This window comes from Drosophila albomicans, chromosome X (genome assembly GCF_009650485.2).
Source record: "Drosophila albomicans strain 15112-1751.03 chromosome X, ASM965048v2, whole genome shotgun sequence".
NCBI lineage: Eukaryota > Metazoa > Arthropoda > Insecta > Diptera > Drosophilidae > Drosophila > Drosophila albomicans.
Genome location: NC_047627.2, coordinates 9,088,578 through 9,115,128, shown reverse-complemented (window position 1 = coordinate 9,115,128; position 26,551 = coordinate 9,088,578). Strand labels below are relative to the sequence as shown.

Below are 26,551 nucleotides of genomic sequence, written 5' to 3'. Positions count from 1 at the left end.
GATTGCAATTAAATGGCCAATCATAATATCTGTCTCGCCATAAGAGACTCATAATTTTGTTTTATGGCTTTATCGGCAGCATTCGCTTAGGCGCGAAGTTCAACATTCAAGTTAAAGTTGAAGTTGAAGTTGAAGTTTGCTGCCACATGCTTTTTGCCCCGAAATGACTAGAAGGGGGAGTGAAAGGGGAGTGGAGGAGGTATTTCGAACTCATGTTAACCAATTGGTCTGCTGTCTGCACTTGTAAATTTATGATGGACCTTCACACTTGGTTATGGGATACGCATTTTGGGTTTGATTCCCTCTCTCTCTCTCTCTCTCTCCCTCTCACTCCTACTTGTTCTACCTTCCTCTCTCTTTCTCCCTCTTTATCTTTGCTTTTGCTTTTGGCTCTTTCTTGCTCTTCTCAATCTCTCACTCTTTCCCTCTGTCTCTGACCTTCTCCTGATGCCTTCTTTTGCTGTTGTTGCCCTTAATTTTACTAGTAATTTGCCATCGATATTGCCACACACACACACATATATACTTACACACACATGTCTGGCAACGATTTGTGCACTTGTATGTTTTATTGCCTGAGCCGCTTTGCGGTGAATTTATTGCCAAATTGTCGACGGCGGCTTTCGAAATCTCGCGAAATATCGCGGCTTGCCTCGGATATGCAAGAGACAAGCGGCGGGCAGAGGGGGCAGGGGAAGTGGGGCAGTGTGTTGCCCAGTGGCCATAAAAAAGCAAGCCGCAACAACAACAACAACAACAATTATAACAACAGCGTCGTCAATAATAAATTCATAATTTTTGCTTTGCCTTAATAAATTTTTATTATTTTTTAATTCCTTTTCATTGCAACAAAAAAAATATATAAAAAAAAAAAATGGAAAATCACTTTTTAAAAGCATAATAATACAATATAAGAGTAGTAAAAAAATATATAGATATATATAAAGGGGGAGAAAGACAGCCTTTAATTATAGGGCAACCAGATCTCAGTAGCGGCCCCTACGATTGGGAGCTCTAGGAGAAGTCGATGAGGATGTTGACGTTGAGGATGTGGACGAGGATGAGGACGACGATGTGGAGGAGGATGTGGAGGATATGCTTGCCTGTTGCAAACGCTGGCTTTGAGCATGCTGTTGCTGTTGTTGTTGCTGTTGCTGTGGCTGCTGCTGAGCTGTCGTCACCTCCTTGAACACGGGCACCTCAATGGAGCGCGGCAAATTGGGATAGGTTTCAGGTGTTATGGCTGCAAAGAAGGAGCAAAGAAACACAGTTGCATGCAACAAACAATAACAACAACAACAATTGGAGGAATGTGCAAATATGCAGACAACACAAATTACTCAGCTTTTTTGGCCATTAAAATATTAAAGTTGCTACAAAAAGTTGGCAGCTCTCCTGCTAAACTATTCAACACTTATGAGCAATTAAGTTATTAATTGCATCAAATTATGAATTAATTTCAAGTGAAATTCAAAGATGCGATATCTGAGTTTACTGCATTGAAAGCAGTTGAAGCAAGTTATTTGTGCAGTTGCTAAAAAACAAAATTTGTTTATGGCAAAGGAACTCTAAAGGATTATAACAAGAATTATAGATATTACTATTACTAGTTATGTTAGTTTATTTATTATTTTCGTCATCGTAGGGGCCTTAATCGCTCTGGCTCATCTCATTGTAATAACAAAATGTATTTGTTATTTCAATAAAATATAAGAATAAAATATTTTGGTGAGTGTTTACCGAAAAATAACTATTGTTAATTGATTTAGTTATTTTGTCATTTTATGGAAATTAAATGAGTGTAAAATGAAGACGGAAATGAGTAGCAAAAAAAGGAAATTTCAACTCAGCATAAATAAAAAATTAGCTATAAGTAAAATTAAGAATTGAGAAAGCAGAGCTCAAACTGATTTCCATCATTTGGAGATAAAATTTTATTAAAGTATAGTTTTAGAAACGTCAGTTTAAAATTCTAAATAAATTACAAAGTCGTCTTTATAAAATGTCATCAAATTTGAATGTATGTAAATGTATATATTAATAATAATATATATTATTGAAGTGATGATATATTGAAATAAACTATTAAGCTCAGAGATATCACAAAGCATGTGAAAACATTTAAAAGTCAAGTGTGACTTTACTCGCTATCAATATTTGAAGGTAGCTTAACTTTGAAACATGTTTTTCTATTAACTTACGCAGTATTTAATTGAGAAAAAGTTTGAAGTCTATCCAAAAACTCTAGGAGTATGAAATTAATGCACATAAATAATAGAGACTATCTTTAAATTTGAATACGAAATTTTATAAAAAAATAAAATAAATTTATGATAAAAAGTGTCTAGGGAAAATTTAAGGTGTTTTGCATTATTTGCTGCTTATTTTTTAGGAAGTATTTTTAAAATGGAATTTTAGCCAATTCTATCTAATAAAACATAGTTTAATTTCATTTTCTGTATGCGATATTTAATGAAGAAATATTGAACTATGGTTTAAATGTTCTTTAATTCTGCTTATATATAAATATCTTCACCTCACTTATTTTGAACTACATTGTACATAAATAAAACATATTTAATCTTCCTAATAAAGATTTACGATATTTTCCATTATTTGTTGCTTATTTTTTTATAAGTTTTGTACTATATGGAATTTTAGCCAAATCTGCCTAATCAAACTTAGTTTTATCTCAATTTCATGGCACAATATTTAAAAGAGAAACATGTTATGAAATGAAATGCTCGCTAAATCTGCTATATAAAAATATCTTAAATTTTCAATAAAGCTGCCCTATATAAATTGAAAATGTTTCGATTAACTTGAGCCAACTTCTTTTACTCTCACTTTGCCTTTGCTATTTGCTGTTCCCTTTCTCCAATATGTTTAAGGATCACTTTACTTTCTGGAGACAATATTTAACGAAAAAATATTGTACAATATTTTAAAATAAAATAATCGCTAATTTTGTCTATTTCAAAATATTTTCACCTTACTTTCTTGATACTATATTCAAAAAGCAAGTACTGAACTTCATTATAAGTAAATAAAACAATTTTCGTTCTAATATAAATTTAAGATGTTTTCCATTCTACTCTATAACTTTGCCATCAGTCTCTACTTTTCGCTAGTCTCTCTCGCTCTAACTCTACTGTTTACTCACATTGATTCTGTCGATATCCAAACTGATCCGCATTGTAGAAGACGGTAATGTAGCGTCCATCAGGCATGCGATACGAGTAATAACCGACGACCATTAAGGTCTTCACTTCATCCACATAGGCAAAGTATCCGCGTTCATAGCGCGCTGTGCCATCGTCCAGCTCGAATCGAAACTCGTAGCTGCCATCGGGATAGCGATGATTGAAGTGATCCAAGAGACGTCCGCTTCTGCCCTCCACTTGATCGGGTTCCTCCTCCACAATCTTGTGTGGAGAACGCACAGGTGGAGCTGCTGAGCTCAATTCCAAGAGCATGACAACAAATCCCAGCATTAGGCAGCGGCTAAAGTTGGATAACATTTTGGGGGCAGGTAGAACGAGGTGTTTGGGTTGCAGGTGCTGTTGGTGGTGCGGTGGTGTGGTGGTGCGTTGGTGGTGCGTGATCAGCCGTCGCTTCGCTGTGTTGTTAACTGTTTAATTCGGAAACTGCGTAACATTGCCTTTTTATAGCCAACCGCGACGGCTTCAGTTTCAGTCTCAGCTTCAGTCTCTGCTGCTGCTGCTGCTGTTGCTGCTTTGGTCGCTGCTGAGAGCGACAACAACTCAGTCGGGATGACAGCAACACAGCGTCAACAGACGCTCGCAGCGACTTTAGCGACGACGACGTCAAAACAAAAAGCACAAAAAAGATTCTCAACTCTTAATTTCAACTACTTACACACATATTTGTATGTACTTGCCCAGCCCATGCTGTGACCAAAAGGGCGTCACCTGGGGCGGAGAGCAGGCAGTGCCCAGCAAATTGACAGGTTCCTCTGCACAATTAGTCTCTCTCTCTCTCTCTTGCTTTTCCCCTCTGTTTGCTTTGGCATCTTCAAAGCGATCTGCAACGAATTTAACTGCTTAAATGCTTTATCTATTTATAAGACACGCGCACATGATCCGTCAAATCTGAAAGGAGCCAACTGATTTGTCAGACAAAAGTCTGATAAATTCTCAACTGATATGTATTGTGATTTAGATCTCACGTTCAACTCAACGGAGCTGAGGTGATTTGTAAGCTCGTTAAGCACATGAATCAACCTCATGGGGCATTAAATTGTGACCATGGACAAGATTAAAATTGATCAATGCACTTTTCATCAATAAGTTGCCATAACTCTTGATGTTGTTTTAAGTGCAGCGCCTTTACTTCCGTTTACACTGATTTAGGGCTGTTGGCAAATGTGACCATGGGGAAGAGTGCAGATTAAATATGTGTAGGTGATGATATAACAGTTAGTTCTATATGCTGAACAGTGACCATGAATGATATACAACTGTGCTCATTAAAATAGCAGTGTCACAGAAGCAAAGATTTCTTTGCATTTTCTTTTTTGTTAGTTGATCGCTGGCACATTGTTTTTTAAAATGAAATATAGTCATGAGAAACCAGAAAAAACCCATTAGAATTGGTAGATTTTTTTTATGTTTTCATATTTTTGCACATGTGCATTTCTTTTTTTATGCCGATATAAAATTATATTCTGTAACTATTTTATTATTAAACTAACTATTAAGTATTTTAACAATTGTTTTAATTTATTTTATTTTGAGTAATTCACAATAACTGATAATTGAGAATGTTGAGTTTTTTATTTTATTATTTAATTTATAAAGATAATTATTTTTGGGAAAAACATGAACATTTCATTTCATCGACTGTGGAGAATTTCTATTTATATATTTACTATTCTTCTTTAATATTTACTAATTTTTTTATTATATTTATACCTATTAAATATTATATATTTAAAGAAAAAACATTATTTATTGTTATTGTATGTTTATGTTTTAATTGCAGCTTTATTGCAATGAGATTAGGCAGTCTAATTGAAGTTTAATATTAAATAAATAATAAGTGTTAGAAATAAATTCTAAAATATTTTTATATTTATTTATATATATTTTGTCTTATTTTTTTTGTTAGTTAAATTTTGGAGTATTTTATATTCTGTTGTCATTTATTATAATTACATATATTATCTATTAAATTTTGATATTCGTTTCTGTTTCTATATTTGAAATATATTTATTTATTAGTTTTTAATGAAGTTTAAAATTGAAGTGTGAATATAGAATTCAAATATTTGCTGTTTGCTATATTAAATTGTTGAGTTCTTATATTTCAGGCTTCAAATTGAAGTTGAAGGTTAGAATTAAAATTTTATAAGTATTGACTATTTTTATTTTCTGCTTTTACTAGTTTGTTTATTTGAATTGTGTTCAAAAATGTTAAAACGTTAGAATGGTATTTTTAAGTATAGAGTATTGTATGCTTTTTTTTTTGATATTCAGTTATCTTAATAAGTGCTTAAAATGAAATAGTAAAGTTTGAAAATCATTTTAAAATATTCACTATATATTTTCTATATTGAGTTTACGTTGGTTTGTTTTTAGGAAATAAGTGAATTAAGATATAGTTTTATTGTTATTTAGTATTTAAAAGTGGAGCAAGGCGGTGCATGTCAAGTGCTGTTAATTCAACATAGTTGTTGACAAGCAAGAGAGGCAGAGAGGGAGAGGAAAAGAGATCATATCAATAATTGTGCATATGTTTCCACTGTAGTTGCCGGTAGCTAAAAATACACCCTAACGTACACCCTACAATTTGTGCAACGAGTTTGAGTACGTGCCGTGGCATGTGGCGCATCTAAAGAGACTCAGAGAGCCGCCACAGTGAAGCAGCTGCAACAACAAGAAGTGGAGCTTTAGTTGCAGTGCTCGCCTCCTATGGCCAATTAGGGCTAATTTATGATTTCAATCATTTCTTAATTGCATTTAATGTGCAGCGATTTAGCGAACAGAGAGAGCTACTCAACGAAGGGCTGCTGCAACCAGCTGGACAATAACTGGCAAAGTTGCCTCGAGGTGGCTGCCACTAAACACACTTGGTCACTCGGCCAAACTTAATGATGGTGGCGGGACATCAACTTGCCTCGACTCTCGACTCTCGACTATGAGTCTCGGTCTGAGTCTCGGTCTCGGTCTCGGTCTCTGCTGCTTATCGTCGATGAATTAATTTGCACACACACCTCTAAGGTCATTGTTGCATGATGCTTTGGGGCGAATATTGATGCGTAGCGTTGATTTTGATTTGTTGTTGCTGTTGCTGCTGCTGCAACTGTTGCTGTCAGCGACACAAAATTTATAACGTGCCGGGAAGTCAAAGTCACTGTTAGAGAGTAACAGTCACAGTTCACTGAATCGGTGACAATGGCAGTGACAGTGACAGTGACAGTCGCAGAGTCAGAGTCAGTGACAGTGACAGCTAAAGCGACAACAACAACAACAACTGTGACAACTTCAGCAGCTCTGACAGCGACATTTGCAGTCACTCACACAGTCACTCAGTCAGTCAGTCAGTCAGTCAGTCAGCAAGGCAGCTTGCTGCTTACTGTTCTTGCTGTTGTTGAGGCCACAAACACACCAAAAAAAAAAAAAAAAAAAGAAACTCAAAAAATTGCGCGCAAAAGTGGCAACAAGCACATCAGCAACTGTCGTCGACAACATCCTGGCCAAAGGCAATGACATACTCTGCTCTTCGCCATCGTAAACTGATTTATTTATAAACGCAATTTATCTCTGACTCCCTCTCTCTCTATCTCTCCTTTTCGTTCAATCTTTGTGCTTCGCATTTGCACAAAGACCAACAAAAAGAGAATACAAAATTAAAATACAAAAGCGCCCAAAAAATGTTTGGCAAACTTGTTGCAGCAGCAGCAGCAGCAGAAGCAGCAGCAGTTGCTGGCAAGGTCATTTGTTTCGCATGTCGATGACAAAGACAACGCGGCCCAGCGAAATCACAAAGCTGCAGCAGACAACAAAGATGTTGTTGTTGTACTCCTGCTTGCTGTTGTTGTTGTTGTTGTTGCTGTAGATCTCCTGATTGTTGTTGTTGCTGTTGCTGTTGTTCTTGTGCTTGTTGCTGTCGCGTTGTTGTTGGCGGCGTGACAGGAAGTGTTTCTTGGTACCGTGTCCGCTGAAGCTGCTGTTGCTGTGGCTGATTTGGCTGTTGCTGTTGTTGTTGTTGTTGTTCGTGCTTTAGTTGCTGTTGTTGCTGCTGCTGTTGTTGTTGTTACTGTTGTTGCTTCTGCAGTTGTTTCTGCTGTTGTTGTTGCCTTGGTTGTTGTTCTTGCTGCTTTGGTTGCTGCTGCTGTTGTTGTTGTGGCTGCTTTTGCTTTGGCTGCCGTTGTTTCTGCTGTTGTTGTTGCTGCTGCTGCTGCTCTTTTGGTTGCTGTTGTTGTTGTGACTGCTGTTGTGTATCTTGTGTCTGTCTGTCGTCTGTTGTAGGCACGCTGTTTGTCATTACCTGCACACACACACAGCAGTTGCTTTTTGATACCCTGTTCTCATTTGAAAGCGGATTAAAAGATCGCAAAAAGTCACAGCCAAAAAGTTTATATATTATTTCTTTTAATTTGTAATTTTTAGCTTCAACTTCTCAATAATGATAATTACAATAGAGTGCAAAAAGTCATGTTTCAAAACGTGTTAAAGATTACTTTGAATTCTGATTGCTTTTCTCCCTCTCTTTCGAAACTTATAAAAGTTTGTATATTCATAATTTAATACCCTTTTGCAATTGACATTTTACAAATTGTTTGTTAACGAGTTCCAAAAATGATTTATTGGTATATTTTTTAACTTTTAGTTTAACGTTTTGTCCGCTATTAAATTAATGCGTCTTTTTGGTGACTATCTTTTCTCCTAAAAATCAAATATATATTATTGTTTTACATTATTTTCTCTATAATTGCCTCAAACTGAAGCTTAAAGTAATAAATAAATTTTAAAAAGTATATAAACTCATTAATGATTAATTACAATTAAATTAGAGTCGAAAACCTTAGTAGTCAGTACTCTGTTTTAATACTAGATTTAATATAGTACATAAGTAAATAAAAATTCAAATAATAACCAAAAGAACAGGGTATCTTTTAGTTGAACCCTCTCCACAGGAGGTTTGTTACTTTATTTTTTTTTTTTTTTGAGGGGGCTTCGTAGTTGCAACTGCTGCTGTTGCTGTTGTTGTCGACTTAGTTGTCGGCTGCTGCGTGCTTAGCCTAGTAGCAGCTACAATGGTTTTGTAGGTGTCGTCCTTGCCCTCAGAGCGACGCGTCGGCGACGTTGTTGCAGCTTCAACAGCGACTGCATTTAGCGTGCTACGTGCCACAGTTTTGGTAGCGTGCGAAGCTGCCACAGTGAGGCAAGTGTTAATTCCAGCATAGATGGCTGCTAAGATAAACGTTTTAAGAAGCTAACATTGCGTATACTTAATATTTAGTATATAACATATTTAATTACATTTTAATAGAAGTAATTCTTATTTGTCAAATAAAAAAGGATTAAAATGTATTTAAATGATTATTTAAGATTGTTTCTGTTATGACAGAACTCAATTTGATAAACTTTATCATCACTAATATTTGCACAATTAAAATAAAATAAAATAGACGGGCATGTCTTTATAATCTCAGCTTTAAAATAATTAAATTGAAAAAGTGTCGAGCTATGTGAATAATTTTCTATAATTACTATTTATCAATTATTTAAATTAGAGTTATTTCTACTGCCTAGAAATAAATATTGTTCTTTGCTTTGAAAAAGCTTTGATACTAAAAGCATATCCAAAGTATTATTAGTAAGCAAAAAAAAACACATAAATTAATAACATTTATTTCTTTCTTCTCTTTGTTTACTTCTGATACTTAGAAATACATTTTACGACAACTTCGATAAGAAATTTGTGAGTATAGTATATAGTATTAATGAAAGTCGCTTTACAGGTAAATTCCTCTCAGTGCTTAATGTTATAAACAAGTGCATTATACTAAATAATGGCAAAGTGAATTGTGAAAGCGAATTTGTGGAATCTTTTTGCACTTTTCGCTGCCTAATAGGATTGATAAATTCAGATGAATAAATTAATAGGATTAATATTAAAGCAGCTTTGGGTTGTTAAAAGACTTTTCGGTTTAATTTGGTGTTTATGAAAATATGTAATATTATACAAAATTGTGGAATGCTGGGAGATTTGAAACCACTGTGCACACTGCACAAATCGCGTGAAGCCACGAGAACGAGAAGAAGAACAACAACACCCGCAAAAAAAAGTTAAAAAAAGAAACAAACAACAAAAACAGAAACAGAGAGGGGAACACACCGTGAGTTGTAGCTAAAGATACAGATACAGATACATATATATATATATATATATATATATATATATATATATATATATATATATATATATTTGTATATAGACAGAGATACAGCAGACGAATGGGCAAAGTTACACACAAATAATGTATAAAAGTAGCTTATAAAACAAAATTTGTATGAATGGTCCATGTAGCGTTGGCTACGTGACATGACGTCTCTAGATTCAACTTGTTGTTTGCTTCTCTCCAACCAACTCGGTCTGCGTCTTTGAATTGCCTCCCCGCCTCCCCGCCTCCACCTTCCCCCACAAAAACACCTTCCAACAGTGGCTAAAAGCTGTGGTTGCCCACTTTTTGTTGCCTTCCCCCTTTTTTTGGTTTTTTTTTTTTGTTTTTTGGGTTTCTGTGTGTGCGAGAGATTTTGGGGCTCGGCACGGAATAATTCGCATCAAATCACGTCGCTCTCTTTTGCGGAACTCTTCAAAAACTGATTCAGATTCAGCCGCATTTTGTGTGTGAGAATATACATACATATTTTTTTAGTAGTATATATATTTTATTTTTATCTGTTTTCTGTTTTTTTTTTTTTATGATATGCCGAGCATCTTGAAAACAATTTGTAAGAGTTAAGTTCTGTGTCTGGGAGTTTGGTGTCTGGCATAAATTATAAAAGCCGCATGCTTGTTGCAGCGTAAGCACAAATTTGCCTTGTTACAGCTGCAGATACATGCTATACATATTTGTTATAGATGCGATACATAGATTTATTAAGTAGCCGACCAGTTAGCCGAAACACAAACACACACACACACACACACACGAATTGGAATTTGGCAATTCGTAATTCGCAATTGCCAATTACCGAAGTATGCTCAATTTAAACAATGCAACCGGCGGCCACAGGCAAATGCTGCTGCTGCATCTTCAAGATACATTTCATTTGGGCATGGCATGGACCCAAAAACGGGGCCAAAACTAATCCGAGTCAATAAAATTGCAAACTATAAAAGGCTTTTGCCTGCTAGCGACTGCGGCAAGGCTTTGGCCATGGCCAATTGCAGCTGTGTCCTAGCCACGGCCCAGCCTTTTTCCCCCTTCTTCCCCCTTTTTACCACAATCCTCACTCTCTGTGTCTCTGGCAACATTCATTAAATGAACATTTTGTGGCTGCTTTCGGGGAGTCAACAACAGCAACAGCAACAAAAACACCTTGTTTGCCATTTTGTGCGGAGTTGGCACAGCAATTGAAATTTACAAAAAAGCCACATTATTAATCTCAAGATTAGATTGAGTGTGCTCCCGATAAGCAAACCGAATGTTTATGTTATGTGCCTGCTGCCACACACTATACGAGAGCGAAAGAGAGAGAACACACACAACACACACACACGCACTCACCGTATCTAGGACGTGTGTGTCTGACATCAAATAAAGGCCCCTCGACTACACTGAGCGTATTCCACTAAAGACAAGTGAAAAAAAAAACGAAAATTTCAAAAAATGAATAAGAATGTAAATATATTCAACGTTTACGCAAATAGTTGACACCCTTTACTAATAACAATTGGTTTTATTTAACTGCTTAAACTGAAGCATAATAAATGCATTACAAATTAAAGGAAATTACTAAATTGGCAGAACATTTTTTATTTGTTTTACTTAATTATTTGACGTTTATAACTACACATTTATTTATTATGTAATTAGGTTAGACTTAAAAATAAAAATTATTATTTTTATTTGGCATCATTTTGATTTGATTTATAATAGTTTAAATTTACAAAAACTGTTTATGTAATTCATTTTGTGAAATATATTTATATTTTGTTTTATGCAGTCACTGAATTTTAATTCGATTTTTTTTGATTATTGTATTATTTTAAATAAAATGTTGATTTGCCTACGTTTAGAATCAAAACTAATGAATATTGATTTCAATTTATTGAATCTTTGATGTAAACACACTTTCTTAAAAAATATTCAATTATGTAAGAAAAAGCAAACTTAATAGTTTACACACAATAATAATTATTACAATAATAGCTTAAAGTAATTACTATTCGTTTTTTTTGTTTATATGAAGTAATTTCGAGTTTACATTTAAAAAATAATGTGAACAACATTTTTAAATCATTTTCAAATTAAGTTTTACTACGCATTTTATAAATTAAATAATAGTTTAAATTAATGTTATAAATACTTAATTAATTTTGTGACATTTATTTTCATTTATGTTTATTTTTTCCTCGTTTAATAATTTATAAGCTAATTTTCATATGTTTTTCTCTACCACAATAATTGTAAAGTAAGCTTAAATAATGACATATATTTTTATTTATTGTTTTTGTTTCTTTATTTAATAAAAGATAACTTTATTTCCATAAACAAAAACATTAAAGTAAAGTTATGTAAATTAAATATTTGTTTATTTATTTTTCTTATTTTAATGCAAAGTAAACTTAACTTTTACATATTTTTCCCTACTACAAAAATGTAATTCTTGATTTAATTTAATTTGCCTTTTTAGTAATTTTAATTCCCTAACTGCGAACTTCTAATGTCCGCCCTCTGTGCGGGTGTCTACTGATGATTGTATGTGCCCCGTTTACCAAAATAAAGAGTTAACACAAAAAAGCTAAACGAAACAAAAAAGAGAATAAAAAATGGAAAAAAGGTTCAAGCCTCTCGCAATTCCTTAGTTGCTTTTATTTGATTTTGCGTCTTGATAACCCGATATAAATTTAGATTAGGCACAAGTCACTCACATACTCAGACTCACAACACTCGCAACACTCACAACACTCGCATTCACATGCTCCTGAGTGGAGCTCAGGCTAAGGCGAGTAACAAACAATCGGGTCAACGTTTTCAGTACGTCTGTTTTATATTTTTTTGTATTTCTTTTTTTTATTTTTTGGCAACATGAGATAATCGCACGTACGCAACGATGACGATGTCGGAATCCAAATGGGAAAGCTCCACTCGAGCTTCAGCTGCAGCTTCAAATTTAGGATTGAGTTAACCCCACTCGACCCCAAAAGTCTGTATGTGTGTGTGTGTGTTGCTTTTGGCGCATTTTGTTTTGGCCACGTCAATTATAGCTATTACTCAATTTATTTATTTATTTGTAGGTCGTTTATTTATTTATGAATTACTCCACTGCGATTGACCTTTCTTCCCCGTTCTTCGGTCACTCTTATGGAGTGCTAAAAGCCAATGTTACGCTAGGGAATCAAGAAAGGGACAACAAGAGAAAGAGAGAGAGAGAGAGTGAGAGAGAGAGAGAGAGACCACAATGTAACCGAATCCGCTGTCAATGGTTGTGCCCATTTAACCCCCCTTGAAGATAGATTAATGATGGGGTTAAGCATCCATCTGAAAATAGATTTCATCATGTGCTTACACCGGACTACAAGTATGCATACGAGTAGCTCCCTCTCCCTCTTCCTCTCTCTCCCTCTGTCTCTCTCTGCCTGTTGCTGACCTTTTTCCGCTGTCCCGATCCTTTTAGGATATGTGTTTGTGTGCTTATAAATAGCCACAAGTGACCCGACGCAAACCCTTCCTTGGTTTCCTTCCTTCCTTTGCCAGCCAAAAATTATTATCTGACAGCATTTAAATCAAATTGAAATTATTTTGTTGACTTGAATGCTGAGTTTATTGATCCCCCAACAACATCAGCATCAGCAACAACAACAACAACAACAAAAATGGTTTCCATTGTGAACGCGATTGAATTGAATTGCCAGGCCAAAGCAAAAGAAAGAAAAAAAAAAAAAATGAAATGTAGAAATAACTCGTTTTGCGTTTTCACTTGATTAGCATAAGTATACGAGTCAGTATCACAATATATATATATTATATATACGGAATATTTATGTTAGCCGTGCCCCCAAAAATGCCTTTGCCCATGTGCTTTACTCAAGTGTGTTTTAATGTTGCCTTTAGTGCTTTAAAATTGAAATTCAACTCGTTTGAATTTACTAGTACTTTAAATGTGGCGACAATTTTCCAGGCAACTTTAATGGGAATTAAGCGAGTTAAATCTATTATTCATTTTAGTAGTTTGAGATTTTTACAATGCAATTTGTTGTGAATGAAATTTTTTGCACAAAATCTAGAAAATCAATTAAATGTATCTAAATATTATATTTTAAAATACTAATGAATTTAATTGAATTAAATAAAATTAAATTTAAAACAAACACATACTTGTAAAAAATGTAATAAGAAAATTTGTAGAAAATTAAGAAAAATTATTTGTATTTGTAAAATTGATATTTAAACAAAATAAATATTCTTGCAACTGATGCAATAATAAGCAACTAAGAAAGCTAAAGTTGACATTTTGAATTAAAACAAACAGTGTATTCCTAAAATAATTTCTTCAATTTTTATCCAATCGCAATAATATTCTAAGGAATCATAATTATCATGTATTTTATTTACATCTGTACCAAAATTTTATTCGACTCTAGCTTCAAAGCTACGCTTATTATTGAATTTTTATCGAAGTGCGGGTTTGCAAGTGGGGGTGATAAAAGCTTAAAAAGTGCTGTCGAAAAATAGTCTCTGAGATCTATGGACAGACGGACAGACAGAGGAACATGGCACGGCTGTCGATACTAATCAGGAATATATTATATACTATATACTTTATATGGTCGGAGATACCTTTTATTGCCTAGTACAAACATTTCCTGTAGACACAAAATTAAAATACCCATATAATATAATAGGCAGATAATTACTTTAATTTAAATTTGGCATTTCTATGAATTTCCTTAAAATTTAATTGGTTTGATATATTCGTAATTTCTAAATTGTTTTGACCTTCTTCAATTATTATTATTTTTATTACATTCCTGGTTTCTAAATTGTTTTGACCTCCTTCGACAAAGTATATTTTGTAGTTTCAATTGCATAGGAAAATCAAGAGAATTGCTGCACCGCAAACAAACCTCAGCTATCAATTTGTCTTTCACTAGCTGATGGCCAGTTTGTCATCAACGATGATTAGCATTTGGTGCCAGAGATCTCACTGCTGATTGAGATGTAATCAGAGCTGAGCAGCTTTGCCACTTGTCATCAGACGTAATCAACGACAAGCTTAAAGTAATTGCGTGCCACAATTCAATGAAAAAGCGGGAGGAGGAGGAGAAGAAGAAGAAGCTGCAATAGCAGATGCAGATGCAGTCATCATTTGATGGCCTAAACATGGGCATTAAGAGGCGTTGGCTAAAAACTGCATAGCACTTGAAGTGCTTGCAGCTGGCAAAAGTTCTCTTACACAAAAGCTTGGCAGGGCAAAGGATAAGGAGAAGGAGAAGTAAAAGAAGGAGGAGTGGAAGGGTGAGGGGGAGGGGGAACACCTAGCGGACAGTTTGTCAGCGGGCAAATCGTTGGGCATTCATAAAACCGAACCGTGTGGCCTACCTCTCTCCACCTTTGTCATCCTCTTCTTTTTTTCGGGAGAGACTGGGAAATGGTCGTAAAATGCAGCAGCAACGACCTGGTGCAGTTGCAGCTATTCATTTTGCCACTAATCCGATGCGGGCGTCGTCGGTTTATTTACGAGTCTCGGCCCATCTAATGAATAAGATGCCTTCTGAAACTGAAACCGAATCATGCTCCTCATCCTGCTCTTTCTCCTTTTTCGTTTGCAATGCGTGTGAATGACTGAAACGAGAAACGAACGAACGAATGAATGAACAAATGAATGAATGAATGAATGAATGAATGGTGGAATGGCGAAATGAATGGGCTGGCCCCTCAGGCATCTTTTGGCTTTCATGCACGAGCCGTTGCCTTAACTGGAATCTGCTGAAGCACAGCATTCGTTGCTCTCTCTCTCTCTTTCTCTGTGTCTCGCTGTCTCTGTTTGGCCATAAAAAGCGCAGTTAGTTCTTATACAGTTTGAATTCTAATTGCGCAAATGAATTCGCAGCAGCAGCAGCTTTTGGTCAAAGTTGCCATGGTAGTTAGCAACAGCAACAGCCTCAATTCAAGGTGCGGGCTCAACCGTCACAACCGCAATACTTCCCTTCCCCCTTCCCCTTTCCCTAGACCCTCCCCCTCCCCCTCCCCTTCCCTAAAGCAGTTATGTGGCAACCCCAATTTCTCTGTCATCCTGCATTCCTTTCGCTTTTCTCTGCTAACCTTGTTCTCTATTCCGCTCACTTTTCAAAAGTAATTTCCCATCAATTCCGAAAACATTCCCATTCTAGCGCTCAGCATCCGCCTTCTAATTGTTTCCCCACTAAAATCTACACAAATTGCCGTCTAACATGAAACTGAAAATGTAGCTTGAATAGCAATTTGAATCAATGCTGAATAAATATCTAATATATTGACTAATTTTAACCACAAATATTTTTTTTATTTTATTTCGAAAATCCATGAAATTAAAAATAATTTTTAAAATTTTCGTATTTTAAACTGAATTTTAAATTTTGTATAATAGAATTTTTTATTTAGCCTATAAATACTATATAATATCAAAGCTAACTTTGGTATATCAATATATTGCATTCAAAATGTTATTATGAATTACAATATAAAATAAGTATCTACGTTTAGTATTTTAAATATACTTTTATATTTAAAACATAATTATGAATAGCAATAGAAATGAAGAAAATAAAATCTAAGAAAAGAAAAAGTCATTTTTAAACCTAAAGAATTTTAAAATTAATTAAAGTATTTAGCATCTTTGCATAAGTCTATAAATAAGTGAAAATCGTGAAGCTTAAAATTGAAATTATGTTTTATTTTGATATTGATCATTTTTAATTAAATTATTTTTAATTTAACGATTCATTAAAGTTATTATTATTATTTAATTTTTATTTTAATTGTAGTTTTTAATGTTAATAGCTCATAATCGACAATAAATTAATTAAAATAAATTCCCGAAAATAGTTTCTATTACACACACAATCCTGACAACATAAACTCATTAAAATCGGAAAACTACACTTTAAAAATATAATTATTAAATCTGCATTTTTTGTAGTTATATATTTATTCAATGACTACTATTATAAAACAATATTATTTTTATACAATTAGAAAATTTTGAAAGTTTCTTTTCTTATAAATATAAATGTTAAATAGATTATAATATTGCTTTTCATAAAATTAAAGAAATTTGTATTTTATTTTGACACATAAAGTAAAACTTCTTTTTTCATTTCTAATAAATAAAAAAGTTAAGAATAAATAAATTATTGCTTTTCATGCAATTGAAGCAAATTGTATATAATTTTTATCAATGTTCACACTTAAGATAACACTTATATCATAAAAATAGCATCAACAAAAAACACACACTTCTAATAAAAATGCTTTTTATAATATCATAATAAAACATAAATTTGAGCTGCTGAAATTTTGTTTGTAAAAAAGAGAAAAATAGATGTGCAAATTTGCAGATAATTAAATTGAATTCTATTTTCAGCAGTACAAAATATAAATGTATTAATGATTGATAGTTAATATACAATGCCATCCATCACAATTACAAAATATTCCGCAAATTGACGATACTGAAACTGAGAACAGTGTCTTGCCGCATAATCCAGAGAGTCTGATTATGCAAAATGCCCCCGAGGCGCCTCAATGCATCAAAGTTATTTGCGTCGTCCACAAAGCACTACAAAATTACGCAAAGGACAAGAAGGACGAAAAGGGCAGGCGGACACGAGTTCGAATGCGGTTAAATTATGAGAAATGGTTGCGAAACTGTGAAACATTTTGTGGCAAATGGCAACAACGACATCAGAGTTTTTTTTTTTCAGTGCCAAATAATCAGAGAGTTCATGGTGCTCACCTATCGTTGGCTTTGGCTTTGGCTCAGCCTGCATGTTACTGCATTTTTGGCTTTTGCTGTATATTGGATACCGACTGGAGCATTCTTATAAGCACATCTATGAACTTAACAGCATAGGAGTGAGGAGAAGAGAGGGGAGAGAGTGGAGAGAGGAGTAAAAAGAACCGTTGTCACATGCTGGCAGTGGACATGAGCATAATGCCAAAAACCGAATCGAGTTGGAAGCTGAGCACTTATAACGAGATGCTGATAATTAAGTTGATAATGATGAGCATCTACAAATTGCCGGCATTGGATACAATGCGCCCGCAGTCAACAGCAACAACAAACAAGTAAGAAAGCTATACTCGATTGTGCTGGACTTTAAGATACCCGTTAATCATTTTCAATACAAGATGAACAGTGTGGTATTATACCTAAAACATACCAAACTAATATAATAAACAAATACTCAAATATATTGATGACAATATTTGGTATTTCGATATACTATTACATTCAAAATATACGACTGAAAGTAAAATTTACCAGACTGTCAACCAAATCAGCTACTAAAGGCTATATTTGGTATATTGATATACTATTACATTTAAAATATACCATAGAGTGCAAAATATGTAGACGCGACTGCAGCAGCCGTTTATAAAAAATATACAGAAAAATACCGAAATCTATAATTGCTATATCGATATACTACTACATTTAAAATATACCATATTGTACAAAATATTCCAGATTTTCAAGCAACTAAGGCTAAAATAAACCTATATATCGAAGGTATATCGATATATACCATAGAGAACAAAATATACCAAATTGCAGGAGTCATTTCTTCCATCCTGTTTTATTCTTTTAATAACCTCTAGAACAAGAATATGCATTTATACTCTAACATATATGGTCAGAGATGTTACTTACTGACTGTTACATACATATGTATATTTGCTGAACGCGCAAACTCATAATACCCTTCTATCCCACGGGTTCCGGGTATCAAAATGAGAACCACAACAAGCATCATTTTTGGGTTCTTTTGTGCATCTTTTTTTTGCCTCTTGAAAATTTCTCTCTACAACTTTTCATATTTTATGTTATGTGAAATTTTCTAGCTTGCAGACACACGCACATACACACACATATGCACACAAGTGTGTGTGACATCTGAACGGCAAATGTGTGTTTGTGGCTTCAACATACATATTAGTATTCCATGTTACGCAATATTTATTGTCAAGATTATGAAAACCAATTGAATTAATTATATTTTAAACGAGATTTTCTCTACCAAATAGATTCTCTCTTATTTATGCATAACTTTTTTTCCCCCATTTTTGGCTAAATTCCATTGATAAAGCAAAGCTGGGGAATTTAGCTAAAGTCCCAAAATTAATATTATTGATTACTATGATGGGAATTTAGCCAACATACAATATTAATATTATTGATTAAAACTGACTAAAAGTTGACTCAATAAATGCATAAACATTTTATAAAATTAATTAAATTTCAATTTAGTTTAGAGTACATTCTTTATAATGCAAAATATACTTTATAGAAAAACAAAATTAATTAAATTTCAATTTAGTTTAGAGTACATTCTTTATAATGCAAAATATACTTTATATATAAGTTTTCAAAAAAAAATATACGTTACTGATCAAAGCAAGGAAATCCTTTTCTTTAAATCAAAATTATTTTTATTTATTAATATAATGTAATTTGTTATTAGAAAATCATTCTGAGAGTCAATCTTAAATTTTTTAACATTTTTAATTTTTAAAATGTTTTCTAACATATTTCTTTAAACAACTTTAGTGTCACCAATACAATGTTAAGAATTTCACTTTAACTGTTAAATTAAATGTTAAATTTATAAAAATATTATTTTTGAATATATGTACATATTATTAAACAATTTTAACGCTAGCTTTTTTCTCAGAATTTTACATAAATTGATAAAATTAATTAATTTTCAGATATTTCATTTTTTAATTTTGTATAAATTTTGCGCTTTTTATTGAATATCTTTAATGAAATCGATTTAATGTTAAGAATTTTGATTTACTTAACTTTAAAAATGTTAATAATATGACAAATTAAGAATTCTAAGAATTTTATTTTAAAACATTGTAAATATTTTAAACAACTTTATTGTCTTCAATTTAATGCTATAAAATTCAGTAAATTTTATATAGTTTTCTAAAAATTTGTAAGAGTTGAACTGTTTTCTCTAAAACTGTCTAAAATTGTTTGTAATAGATATAAATAAAGGGCAATTGACTTTGATTAATAGAAGTGCAATAAAAGTAAAACACGTCTTTTGTTTATGAAGATATATGCCAAAATATTTATTTGTATTTTATATAATTTTGATTGCTGTGGGCAAATCGAATTTGAAGTGTGATGGCAATGTGATGATGCTGGGCGTAATGTGAGCAGTTGATGATGATGTGTATCAGTGAGTTGGTCTTCGTCTTCGTCTTCGGCTTTGTCTTGGTCTTGCTCGATCTGCCAGAGAGTTTGGCAGTTGGTTTCGTGGATAAATTGTGTTAGGACAAATGCTTTTCGACTCGTCGTCTCCTCTAACACAGCTCAGCTCAGTGCTCAATGGCAAGTGGCACTGCGGCAATTGTTTCAATTTGATTTGGAACAACTGAAGCCTGGCAGTTGAGCAGAGCGAAAAGCGGAAAGCCACTAACTGTGACAGTGGCCATGGCAGAAGCAGGAAAAGGAATTGGAATGGGATGAAGATGGGGATGGAGATGGAGTTGAAGCTGCTGCCACGTCACACGTGCAGCTATTTGATGTCACTTTACCCAGCGTCATTCACATCTTTATCCGCGCCTCACATTCACCTCCCTCTTCTTGTTGTGGTGCTTTCCGTCACATCATCATCGTCAGGAACAACAAGAGCGTCATCATCATCATCATCCGCCGCAGTTGGTTCAACTTCAGTTGCCAAAATGTCGTCGACTTTGGCCACAGTTGATGGCTTGGTTTTGTTTTCCATCTCCATCTCTGTCTCTGTCGCTGTTTCTGTCTGTTTCTCTTTCTGTTTCAGTTTCAGTTGCTGCAATTGTAACATGCTTTTTATACTTATATGTGAAACATAGAGAGGAAGCTAGCTTACATTCCGCTGCTGCTCCTGGACTTTAGCTTGAACTTTGGCACTGCTTTCGCTTCGGGTTGCCTCGCCCTCTCCTATCGCCATTTTCGCCATCTCTTTCACTTTGGCTGTCGCTGTCTCGTTACGCTCTGGCACGCTTATTGAATTTCGCTTAGCTGCTGCTGCTTCAGCCAGGTCATGGGGCAACTCCAGAGTGCGCGGCAACAGCGGTTGCTCCTCGGATAATGTGTCTGCGTTTTGGGCATAAAATTTTACGCTCGGTCACACACTGAAGCGTCAATTGTGCTCTCCCTTCCCTCCCCTTGCCCCTCCACTCACGTGTGTCCACATGGTAGCCATGGTGATCCGCTCGGTAGAAGACCGTCGAGTACTTCGCATTGGGCAATGGCACCGAATAATAACCACGACGGGCGAGCACCCAATTCTTGCCCACGGGCAGCCAATAGGTGCGCTCATAGCGAGTGTCGCCATTGCTTAGCTGATATCTGAAACAAGCGGAGAACTGTTGTAAAATGGGAAGAGCTTGGGATTGAGTGAAAAGTTGTGACAGTGACAATGAGAAGAAGTGAACAGTTAACAAGTGAGAAGAAAATTATAAAATAAATGAAGAACAGTTAAAGTGAGAAGTGAACTTTTGGGAAGTAAAGACTCGAGAACATTAAACAGTTCAAAAGAGAGAGAAAATATATGAAATGAGGAGAATTCTTCTGAAACGAACAGTTAAAAAAATGAAGATCTAAGAACTGAAAAGAGTTTCCAAAAAGAGTTGAGTAGTAAACAGATGAGTTAAGTAGAGAAGAGAAGATCACAGTTAAAAAGGGAACAAAAGGATTTTGTAGTAATGAACAGTTTAGTTCAGAATATGTCAATTAAGAAGTTATCAGTTCGAATATTTTATAATGGGTAGCCTTATAGTCTCTGAGATGTAGGAGTTCATACGGACAGACAGACAGACTGATGGGGTCGGAGATGCCTCCTATAAAAAGAGCTATTAAGAAATAGTTAAACAATGAAAATAAGTAAGAAGTGGTCAATTGATGAGTTCAGATGTGGATGGTTTCAGGCACAGAACAGATGAGAAATGAAGACTTATTAAAGGGAACTCTTAAGACAATGAGAAGAGCTATAAAGGAAGAGTTAACCAATGAAAACAAATGAGAAACTAAAATTTGACTAGTTATATGGTTAAGAAGTGAACAGTTAAGTATCCAAAAAAGCTAAGATGTTAATAGTTGTGAAGTGAACAATTGAATAAAATAAGATTTAAGAAGAAACAAATTGAAAAGTGAGAAGAGTTAGCTACAGCAGTGGAGTAATTAATAATGAGAAAAGTAAATATATATAAATTGAAAATAGCTTTTATGAAATGTACAACGAATTTTAACGAATTCTATGATTTAAATATAAGCAATTAAAAAGGAATATGTTGAGGACAACAAACGTCACCTGTACTCATGTTGTCCATCTGGAAAACGGTGATCAAAGTTATCGATCACGCGAATGCTTTCGTCCTCAGCTGGCTGCGACTCTGGCAACTTGGGAGCCACCAAAGGCGGCCAATGATGCACATGTTGATGGCGATCTACGGGCTGAGCTGTTGTTGTCCTCATCGTGTTGGGATGCCTGGGGCGCACAGTCCAACGTGCCTCAACAGTGCTCGATAGATTGAGGAGTCCAAGCAGCAGCAGAAGCTGGCAGAAAATTATCCTGGCAACACGATGCGAACACATTCTAACAGAAGCACTTAATGATAACTTGATGCCTGGCTGCAAATTTAATAACTGATTCCTTCTGCCAGCTGCTGTTGGGCTTTTATACTCGTGGAACCGAAAGACGAAATAATAAACTCACACATCGATGGCAAATGATTTGGCAGTCTTCATGACTGACCATTCATACATTCCTCCTTCACTCGCCTCCCGAATTTTTCCATTGCCATGTTGCCCAATCCCTCAATCCTTAAATCTCTCACTCACGCGGCTCAAACGCTTCACAGAAATTTATTTTTTTTTTTTGGGCCAAACTTTGACTTTGATTCCGTTTTGTTCTGCATTTTGATTTTCATTCTGTTCTCGATGTTTTCGACATGTGTTTTGTTTCGTCGAGAACGAAATGATGTCGTCTCTAATGTGTGTCAGTCGCAGCTGCAGCAGTACACTGCGAGAAATTTGTGGTTGGTTCTTGTATTCGAAGATTTTATATTAAAATGTTGGTAAAATAATTTTAGTTCATATTGAGTATAAATAAAATGTAGTCACAATGTGATTTGAAATATGGATTCTCTATTCCATATTCTAATTTATGATAAATAGATATTCTAAGTTTCGAAATCATTGTTAAGCTCTTTTGATTACCAACAGCTTAGTTTGTCAACTTGTTGTAATTCTTCACAACTGTTGGGCAACAGTTGATTAAAAGCGCACCCAATCAGGCTTAGCAATCTTTGTGCAACTCTATTGCTTGACCACGCCCACTTAGCTGATACACCTTCACTATTATCTCGGTCCGGCGGATAGTCAAAAACACACACATGCATTTGACACACATAAAGTCAAATTTTTGGCACATCACTCTTACACAAAATTCGATTACGGAATGATTACCAAAACTTTACACAGACTTTTTTTTTGTTGACTGAATTACAGCTGTGGACTTTGAAATTGCAGTGTATGTATACTCGTATCAGCTTAATATCAACGAGTTGCTTATATTAATTTGAAACTATAAAAATAATAATGAAATTAAAATCAGTAATCAACTTTTTCTACTGAATATCTCATCAAAATATTATTAATAAAAATACAAAATTTATTTCTATATCTTGCTTAAATATATTTAAAATAAAATGTAGTTCTCAAGGAGTAAACACTTAGTTTTTTTTCTATTATTTTCCTTAAATTTCTTTTATTTAAAATTTAGTCACTAAAAAAGATAAACTCGAAAAGAGACACTTGCAATTAACATTAAATAGTGTCTTTTATTTTCTGCCAGTGCAGTCTCGATTGCCCCATTAAGTGGCAGCATTACGGTTCATTGACCAGAGCAGCCAGCCGCGTCATCGTCCCAGAGCCTTTGAGATGCTATCGTAATCGACTTCGACTTCGACTTCGACTCGGACTTCGACAACTGCCGCTGTTCATATTATTGAGTGCAACGTTTTCTCGACAAGCAAAAAAAAAAAAGTAGGCGTCCTTTCCTTTCTTCCTCTGCTTTTTGTTATTGTTTTTGCTGATTTATTTGCTGTCGTTTGTGTATTTTTCTTTTTCTTTTTTTTTTTGGTATTGTTTAACACTTGTGTGTGTCCTTGACAATGGCGTCGAATGGGTGATAAATGCCAGCCAGAGGTCCAGAAGTCCAGGCAGTCCAAACGGAGGTCTCAATCAACGTCATCATCATTGTTATTATCGATGTGCATTTCGATTTAAACGATGACAGAACAATAACCTGAACATTTCCCCCCCATTTCAATTGTCTGTCATCGGGGCAATCAAAATAATAATAATAATAAAAATAATCGTTATGTTATATTTGTATATTTACGAGCTGTCTTTTTGCTATCGCCTGCAGCTGTTCACGTAGTTTCGGCAATCAATTTAGATACAAAAATAAATGAAATAAATTTCAATTGTTTAAATTGCTTGTCTAATTGAATTAAATGGTACTTTAAATTGAAATGTGATAAATTTGACATTTGACCACAAAAATATTGTTTAAAACAAGTAACAAAGCTAGAGTTGAGTGTGCTTGACTGCGAGATACCCGTTACATATTTTCAGTGCAGTATTATTCTTAAAATATACCAATTTAATATAACAAAAAATACTATACCGACTGCTATATTTAGTTTATTTATATAGTACCATCGAGTACAAAAAGAAAACACTATTAAACAAGGAAAACAAAATTACTTTTGAGTGTGCTCGACTATGAGCAATAAAATCTACCATAAGTATACCACAAAAATACTATAATATAATATACTCAAAATATACCATCGAGTACAAAAAGAAAAGATTGGATAAATAAGTAAATACAGTATGCTGAACTGTCAGATTCTCGTTACCCATTTTCAGTGCAGCATTATTTTTAGTATATAGCAAAATTATATACAAAAAATACTAAAATATGCCAAAGGCATATAGTACTATATTAAAAATATACCAAAATATACCAGCCAAAACAATTAACCGGGTCAAAAATTATGAAAATAAATAACATACTTCAATAAAAATTCTTTTTTTTCTTTCAATTAACAGAAATAACTCAATTCATTTGAATTGACTTGCTTAATTAAGCTGTTAATTGTTTTATTTGAGTTTTTCTGCAAATATTTATTGCTGTCAATCAAAACAATTGAATTGCATTGATTGATTGGTTAACTAGTTGTTAATTAATTAAGCAATCTTAATTATTGCGAAATGTTTATTTTTGGGAATGCTGATTAATGGCTAATTCTGTTAAATTGAAATTGAAAATAAACTGTTACGCATTAAAAGCCTTTCCGCATAAATAACTGATGGATGATAAGCAACAGCCACTGACCTCTCTCTCTCTCTCTCTTTCTCTCTCCCGCTCACTCTTTCTCCTTTGTTTGCGGTCTCTTTCGTTGCGTAGGTGCTATAAGAGGTTCTGAGGGATACCGGTTGATGTGTCTGCTCATTTAACGACTGCAATTACCAAACAGACAGACAGACAGCTCAGAGGAACAGACACTTAGTCAGATTAAATTCCGCGCCGTCAAAAACTCAAAAGCGCAATTAATAAATTTAAACGTTTTATTCGACGGCATTTTTGACAGTTTTTCGGTTTCAGCTTTCGGCTTCCCCCTCATCAAAATACCAAACCGTTAGCTGCCATAAAAATGGAATTCAAATGTTTTAGCTGAGTGCAGCGAGCGCGAGCAGCTGCAGATGAAAATAACAAACTAATAAATATTTGTAACCATATAAGCATAAAATATTGTTTCAAGTTTGTTCTCTGCTCTGGCACACAATGGACACAAACCAAAAATGGCAAACTCAGCTTGGCATTTTGCACAATATTTCATTTGGCAGCATTTCCTGAACCCCAAACCCTAAAGTCAATAGAAGAGACAGTCGACAGTCGACAGTTAAAAACACTCCGCAATGTCAGAGCGAGAGAAAGAGAGAGAGAGAGAGCTATGTGTGGCAAGTTGTGTCTGAGGCATGAATTTATATTGGTCGATTTCGATTTGAAAGTATTTCGGTTAAATAATCTCAACATTTTTATCGCATTCCAGCAATGTCGACGCACTGTTAGATGGCCTCCCAGCAGCAGAAAGTGAAAAAGGTCCTTGGACACACACAACAACACAACACAAATAGTTGTTGCTCTCTTTCTCTCGCTCTTTTTTGAATCTGTGGCATCTTGTGGTGTAAATTGCTCAATTATAGGCAAAAGCAACGAACGCATCTACAAACTTGTCTCACATGTGTGTGTGTTTGTGTGTGTGTGAGGGTCGAAGGGAAACGGAAAGTTTCCCTTTAACTTGATTACTGACACACAATTTTTGGGCTTCAACAGTTTTGCAGCAGCCACTTGAGTTATTTTCTTGTTTGCGCATCAGTCAAACACTTTTCGACGAGTCGAGCACACACTTCACTGCCCAAAACAACTGCACACAATTTAAGGCATTCATTCTAGACATTCTGCTAGAGAGTTGGAAAATTTTTTAATTTCACTAGACTAGAAGGGAATTTTGAACAATTTTAGTAATTATAATGGTTCTTTAGGTAAGTTGTAAAGTATGTATTAAAACATAATATACTTTAAAATATATATGTATGATATATTATAATTCATATTCCAAAAAGTCTAACAATAAAGTGTTTCTAATAAAATGCAATTAAATACTTCAAATTAAAGACTTGTCTACTACTTTGACGTATATTTAGTAAATATTATTTTCAACACTATTTTACAATTGTAATTACAAAAAATGAAATTAATATTCTACCTTAAAATGTATTTTTTAGGAAAGGGGTACAATATATACAAATCACAATATAATAAATTTTAAAAAGTCGAACATTAACGTGTTTCGAATATAAGTTCCTTAAATTAAAGACTTTTCTTTAGTACTACATATTATTTTCAACTCTATTTTAAAAGTCTAATTACAAAGTCTATCATTAAAAAGATCTGCAAGATCAAGTAATTTACTTAAATTGAATTTAAACTGTGTCTATTGAATATTTTATACCATTAA

At 34.2% G+C, this 26,551-nt stretch overlaps 3 protein-coding genes across 3 annotated transcripts; all 3 read right to left on the bottom strand.

The window, feature by feature from the left end:
* Positions 1-810: 810 nt before the first annotated feature.
* LOC117576545 (lateral signaling target protein 2 homolog) lies at positions 811-3,653 on the bottom strand. Its single transcript, XM_034261386.2, has 2 exons — positions 3,164-3,653; positions 811-1,243 (listed from the first exon to the last, which is right to left on the bottom strand). The coding sequence occupies exons 1-2, from the start codon at positions 3,519-3,521 to the stop codon at positions 987-989; spliced, it is 615 nt and encodes a 204-aa protein (XP_034117277.1). The 5' UTR covers positions 3,522-3,653; the 3' UTR covers positions 811-986.
* A 3,303-nt stretch (positions 3,654-6,956) lies between these two features.
* On the bottom strand, positions 6,957-7,509 carry LOC127565449 (ataxin-8-like). Its single transcript, XM_052003904.1, is given in 2 exon segments — positions 6,957-7,011; positions 7,175-7,509. Coding segments are annotated over 2 exon segments (390 nt in total).
* Positions 7,510-19,515: 12,006 nt separating this feature from the next.
* On the bottom strand, positions 19,516-22,096 carry LOC117575236 (uncharacterized). Its single transcript, XM_034259371.2, has 4 exons — positions 21,769-22,096; positions 20,641-20,807; positions 20,326-20,552; positions 19,516-20,265 (listed from the first exon to the last, which is right to left on the bottom strand). Exons 1-4 carry the CDS (start codon positions 22,050-22,052, stop codon positions 20,047-20,049), a joined length of 897 nt encoding a protein of 298 aa, XP_034115262.1. The 5' UTR covers positions 22,053-22,096; the 3' UTR covers positions 19,516-20,046.
* Positions 22,097-26,551: the final 4,455 nt, after the last annotated feature.

Excerpts from the sequence above, each read along its gene's own strand:
- LOC117576545 (XM_034261386.2), bottom strand. The coding sequence starts at position 3,521 with ATGTTATCCAACTTTAGCCGCTGCCTAATGCTGGGATTTGTTGTCATG. Across the intron at positions 1,244-3,163 it reads TGGATATCGACAGAATCAAT|CCATAACACCTGAAACCTAT; the intron begins GTGAGTAAACAG and ends CCTTCTTTGCAG.
- LOC117575236 (XM_034259371.2), bottom strand. The coding sequence starts at position 22,052 with ATGTGTTCGCATCGTGTTGCCAGGATAATTTTCTGCCAGCTTCTGCTG. Across the intron at positions 20,808-21,768 it reads GATGGACAACATGAGTACAG|ATATCAGCTAAGCAATGGCG; the intron begins GTGACGTTTGTT and ends CGCTTGTTTCAG. Across the intron at positions 20,553-20,640 it reads TGGCTACCATGTGGACACAC|ACACATTATCCGAGGAGCAA; the intron begins GTGAGTGGAGGG and ends CCCAAAACGCAG.